Below are 6,000 nucleotides of genomic sequence, written 5' to 3'. Positions count from 1 at the left end.
AGTGGTTAGTACGGTTGCCTCACAGCGCCAGAGACCCGGGTTCCTGTCTGCATGGAGTTTGCACATTTTCCCCGTGTGTGCGTGGGTTTCCTCCGGGTGTTCCAGTTTCCTCCCACATTCCAAAGAAAACTACACCATCTATTACGAGAAACCTCGTATCGAAATTACGTTCATCGTATAAAGAATACCATGAAGGAATCTTGACTAGCTGGTTTGTCTCTACATTCTTCCCCTAAGTGCTCTCCAATGTTGTTGCTTACAAGAGCAGAACCCAGTGAGGACGAAGAAGAACAACTCTGAAGTAAAGTTTAAATTCTGAATGAACAAGGGAGTTCAAGATGAGTGGAAGGTAAGGATTAAGTCGAGTTTGCCTGTTGGTCTTGAAGGTGTTCTGCAAGAAGGTTGGTATTTTAATTCTTTTACCTTTCAGAAATCCTTTCCTCCAGCACCTGCCCTGAGTCTTTCCCCTCATGTTCTCTCGTTCCTCTGGCCCAGTGGGCTGGTGGCACTGCACGCTCAGTACACCGACACAAGAACCAAGGGCAGCATTCCCCCCCTCCCCTACTATCCCCCCTGTCCAATTAACCCCTTTCCCTCCCCCTCTCTCTTCCTCCCCCTTCCCCATCCCCCTCCCTCCCCCTCCCCGTCCCGCCCCTTCCTCATCCCTTCCCCCTTCTCCTTCCCCTGCCTTCCTCCTTCGCTCCTGCTCCCCATTACTTCCCCCTTCCTGCCTCCCCGCCCCATCCCTTTCCCACCCCTCTTCCTTCCCTCTCCTCTCTCCCGCTTCCTCCCCCCTTCCTCTTCCCCTCCTCTTTCCCTTCCCTCCCCTTCCCACTTCCCCTCCCCTTTTACGTCCCTCCCCTCTCCCCCTCCCTCACTCTTCTGCTACCACTGCCTTTCCCCTTTCCTCCCCCTTCCCCATCCCTTTCTCCCTTCACAGCTCCCCTCTCCCTTCCTACCCTCTCCTCCCCCACTTTCATCTCTCCAAACCACCCCCCTCCCCCAACAACCTGGACATGGGACAGTAGGTGAAATTGCAGGATGCTTCCCCTGTTTGATACCTTTAGGATGTGTTACTATAAAAACAAGATGTTGTCATTATACTCTATCACCGTTACATCTGTGGGTGCCCTGAGGCCAGTACCTGGCACATGGTTGCCCCAAGTTTCTGGGAATATCCTCAAAACCTCGTGAAGGACAGAGTTTCCTCTTCACCCCTTTACAAGGCAGACAATGATGTGTTTGGAGGTGGGCAAATTCAGGACTAGGAATGACTGGGGATTCTCACTCCATCGAGAAATGATAGCCAAGTTCTGCACACATGAGGACGGGCTCAACTGGCATCTTGAGTTCATGTCACACTATTTGGTGAGACCACATTTGGAGTATTGTGTTCAGTTCTGGTCACCTCACTATAAGAAGGATGTGGAAGCATTGGAGAGAGTGCAGAGGAGATTTACCAGGATGCTGCCTGGTTTGGAGGGTAGATCTTATGAGAAAAGGTTGAGGGAGCTAGGGCTTTTCTCTTTGGAGCAGAGGAGGATGAGAGGCGACTTAATAGACGTTTATAAGATGATGAGAGGGATTGATAGAGTGGACGTGCAGACACTATTTCCTCAGGTGGATGTAGCTGTTACTAGGGGGCATAACTATAAAATTCATGGTGGGAGATATAGGAGGGATGTCCGAGGTAGAGAGTGGTGAGGGTGTGGAAAGCACTGCCTGCTGTGATAGTGGAGTTGGACACTTCAGGAACTTTCAAGCGGTTATTGGATAGGCACATGGAACACTCCAGAATTATAGGGAGGGGATAGCTTGATCTTGGAATTGGACATAGCTTGGCACAACATTGGTGGCTGAGGGGCCTGTACTGTGCTGTACTGTTCTATGTTTCTATCTGTAACTCCCACGACTTGCCTGGGATTGCAAAATCTCACTAACTGTCCTGGCTGGAGATGATATACATCTCTTTAACCTGCCATTATCCCTCTCTCTATTCGCTTTGTCTGTACCTGTAAAGACTTGATTACCTGTAAAGATTCACATGCCAATGATTATGTTGCGATTGAGTCTATGTCTATATATGCCTTGTTTGTGAACCCAACTCTCCATTCACCCGATGAAGGAGCAGTGCTCCAGAAGCTTGTGATTCCAAAGAAACCTGTTGGACTTTAAACTGGTGTTGTGTGACTAAGTACGGTGCCCAGTCTGTGGATGCCCAGCAGAGTCCTGGAGGGAGTAGTTATACCCTGTCAGTGCTACAGACCGGGATCTCCAAGTGCCTGATGGTTCAAACATCAAAATGTGTCAGAAATTATTGTTCAGTTTTATTCCATTTATTTACTTGATATGAGCATCGCTTTCATTATTTGCCCATCCCTAAATGCCTCTGAAGAAGGTGGTAGTTGCCTTTTTCTTTTAATGGTTCCAGTCTGTGTGGTTTAGATACACTCACAATGCAATTGGGGAAGGAAGGAATTTCAATAGCGGCAGTGAGGGAACAGCAGGTCAAAGCGGCATGTGACTTCAAGGGGAACTAGTGGGCAGTAGCGTTCCCATGCATTGTGTGCGCTTATCCTTCAAGGTGCTAGAGCTGGCAGGTTGGAAGCTGCTACCGAAGGAGACTAGGAGAGTTGCTGCAGTGCACCTTCAGAATGGTACACACTGTTCCCACTGTAGCACAGTAATGAGCACGGCTGCCTCACAGCACCAAGAACCTGGGTTCAATTCTGGCCTGGTTACTGTCTGTGTAGGGTTTGCACATTCTCCCCGTGTCTGCGTGGGTTTCCTCTGGGCAGTCCAGTTTCTTCCACACTCCAAAGATGTGCAGGTTATGTTGATTGGCCATGCTAAATTGAAACTAGTGTCAGAGGAATTAGCAGGGAGCAGCATGTTGGCACAGTGGTTAGCACTGCTGTCTCACAGCATCAGGGACCTGGGTTCAATTCCCAGTTTGAGTCACTGTCCGTGTAGAGTTTGCACATTCTCCCCGTGTCTGTGTGGGTTTCCTCCAGGTGCTCCGGTTTCCTCCCACAGTCCAAAGATGTGCTGGTTAGGTGAATTGGCCATGCTAAATTCTCCCACAGTGTACCCAAACAGACATCGGAGTGCGGCAACTGGAGGATTTTCACAGTAACTTCATTGCAGTGTTAATGTAAGCTGACTTTTGCCACTAATAAATAATCTTAAACTTTAACTTAATCCTAAACAGTTAATTCACAAGGCAATAATATAGAGCTGAATGCTGCCACTTCTTGTGTGTACCGGGCTCTCTGACAGTACTTGTCAAGCCTCTCTTTGCAACGCTGGGTTGCACTCTTCACGGTTGAGTTCCACTCTGATAAATGTCAATAGAGTCTGCCAAAAACTTTGTGACTGGGACAGGAGATTTCAATCTGAAGTGAACTGGGGAAGACAAAACACACTGAAAACTTATGGTTGACCAGAAATAAATGTATCAGATTGTCCGATGTAGAATTCTGCGCAATGTCATTACTGCTATGAACTTCCCCGGTGCTGCTGTGAGTGTGTGTGTGTGTGTGTGTGAGGCAAGAGAGATAGAGCAGACGGATTATAAAACAGGGGCTATGGACTTCACAGCTGAACGGGGCTGGGGAAATTGGGAAGTTAGGAATCAGAGCAGAAGAGGCCACAGAGGAAAAGAAAATCTGGAAACAAAAATCTACTGATGACCACGAAATCATGTTGATTATCAGAAAAACCCATCTGGTTCATTAATGCCCTTTAAAGAGGGAAATCTGCCGTCGTTACCTGGTCTGGTCTACATGTGACTCCAGAACCACAGCAATGTGGTTGACTCTAACTACCCTCGGGCAACTAGAGATGGGCAATAAATGCTGGCCAGCCTGCGACGCCCATGTCCCATGAATGAATTAAGAAAAAAGATTATGGAAGCTGAAGTCACTGGGTAAGGAACTTGGGCATGCTCAAGGATTATCTAACCTGAGTTGCGTGTGTGGTTTAAAGTATTTGGAAGTCTATAAGGACAGGCGATGATAGATTCTGCATTGGCTCAGAATATTTGTACCTACCAGGCACATCTGGCCAGGCAATCCCTGTCATGTCTCTGTCTCAGCTCTGTCTCTCTCTGACTCATTTCTCTCCTCTCCCTCTCATAAGCAGTAGGCCATGGGCAGCACAGTGGCACAGTTGTTAGCACTGCTACTTCACAGCGCCAGGGTTCGATTCCCAGCTTGGGTCACTTCTGTGCGGAGCCTGCATGTTCTCCTTGCGTCTGCGTGGATTTCTTCTGGCTGCTCTGATTTCCTCCCACAGTCCAAAAGACGTGCTGGTTAGTTGCATTGGCCAAGCTAAATTCTCCTTCAGTGCATCTGAACCGACCTCAGAGTGTGGCGACTAGGGGATTTTCACAATAATTTCATTGAGGTGTTAATGTAAGCCTACTTGTGGCACAAATGAAAATAAACATAAACAACTTTGCATCTTTCTTTACCAAGTAAAACATTGCTGCTAAATTCAGTGCGAAAGAGAAGATGGTTAAGGCATTAGATGGGTTGGAAATTGATAAATTGGAAATATTAGGAATGCTGGCTATACTTAAAATTGATTAGTTACCTGCAGCAGATGAAATGAATCCATGGGTACTGAGAGAGAGAAGGCTGGATAATGTGGAGGAACTGGTTAGAATTTTCCAATTCTCCTTGGGTACAAAAGTAGTGGACAGGATGATCACAGATACTTACAAGCCAGTTAGTTTAACCTGAACAGCAGGATAGTTTATAGAACTGATAATCCAGAACAAAATTAACAATCACTTGGACAATTGTGGTTCAGTGAAGAAAAGCCGGTTTGCATTTTATTGACTGTGTTATATTGCCACTTACCATTAGGGGGGGTAAATACAGCAGACCCCCCCTTCCCCGTCACTGATCACAGACAGAGTGACAGCGGACCCCCCCTTCCCCCTCACTGATCACAGGCAGAGTGGCAGCAGACCCCCCCTTCCCCCTCACTGATCACAGACAGAGTGACAGCGGACCCCCCCTTCCCCCTCACTGATCACAGACAGAGTGACAGCGGACCCCCCCTTCCCCCTCACTGATCACAGACAGAGTGGCAGCGGACCCCCCCCTCCCCCTCACTGATCACAGGCAGAGTGACAGCGGACCCCCCCTTCCCCCTCACTGATCACAGACAGAGTGGCAGCGGACCCCCCCTTCCCCCTCACTGATCACAGACAGAGTGGCAGCGGACCCCCCCCTCCCCCTCACTGATCACAGACAGAGTGACAGCGGACCCCCCCTTCCCCCTCACTGATCACAGACAGAGTGACAGCGGACCCCCCCTTCCCCCTCACTGATCACAGACAGAGTGGCAGCGGACCCCCCCCTCCCCCTCACTGATCACAGACAGAGTGACAGCGGACCCCCCCTTCCCCCTCACTGATCACAGACAGAGTGGCAGCGGACCCCCCCTTCCCCCTCACTGATCACAGACAGAGTGGCAGCGGACCCCCCCTTCCCCCTCACTGATCACAGACAGAGTGACAGCGGACCCCCCCCTTCCCCCTCACTGATCACACACAGAGTGGCAGCGGACCCCCCCTTCCCCCTCACTGATCACAGGCAGAGTGACAGCGGACCCCCCCTTCCCCCTCACTGATCTCAGGCAGAGTGACAGCGGACCCCCCCCTTCCCCCTCACTGATCACAGGCAGAGTGACAGCGGACCCCCCCTTCCCCCTCACTGATCACAGGCAGTGACAGCGGACCCCCCCTTCCCCCTCACTGATCACAGACAGAGTGACAGCGGACCCCCCCTTCCCCCTCACTGATCACAGACAGAGTGACAGCGGACCCCCCCTTCCCCCTCACTGATCACAGACAGAGTGACAGCGGACCCCCCCTTCCCCCTCACTGATCACAGACAGAGTGACAGCGGACCCCCCCTTCCCCCTCACTGATCACACACAGAGTGACAGCGGACCCCCCCTTCCCCCTCACTGATCACACACAGAGTG

The 6,000-nt window shown here is 50.4% G+C and overlaps 1 protein-coding gene across 1 annotated transcript in view; it reads left to right on the top strand.

Moving 5' to 3' along the window:
• The first annotated feature begins 281 nt into the window (after positions 1 to 281).
• Positions 282 to 6,000, top strand: part of irf7 (interferon regulatory factor 7) — a 48,948-nt gene continuing 43,229 nt past the window's right edge. Inside the window, exon 1 of the mRNA XM_080190103.1 lies at positions 282 to 349. Within this exon, the coding sequence (XP_080046229.1) occupies positions 339 to 349 (11 nt within the window). The 5' untranslated portion in view covers positions 282 to 338. The remainder of the gene's footprint in view (positions 350 to 6,000) is intronic.

The sequence above is a fragment of the Carcharhinus amblyrhynchos genome, chromosome 6 (assembly GCF_965287045.1).
Source record: "Carcharhinus amblyrhynchos chromosome 6, sCarAmb.v2.hapA, whole genome shotgun sequence".
NCBI lineage: Eukaryota > Metazoa > Chordata > Chondrichthyes > Carcharhiniformes > Carcharhinidae > Carcharhinus > Carcharhinus amblyrhynchos.
This window is presented reverse-complemented; position numbering and strand designations above follow the sequence as displayed.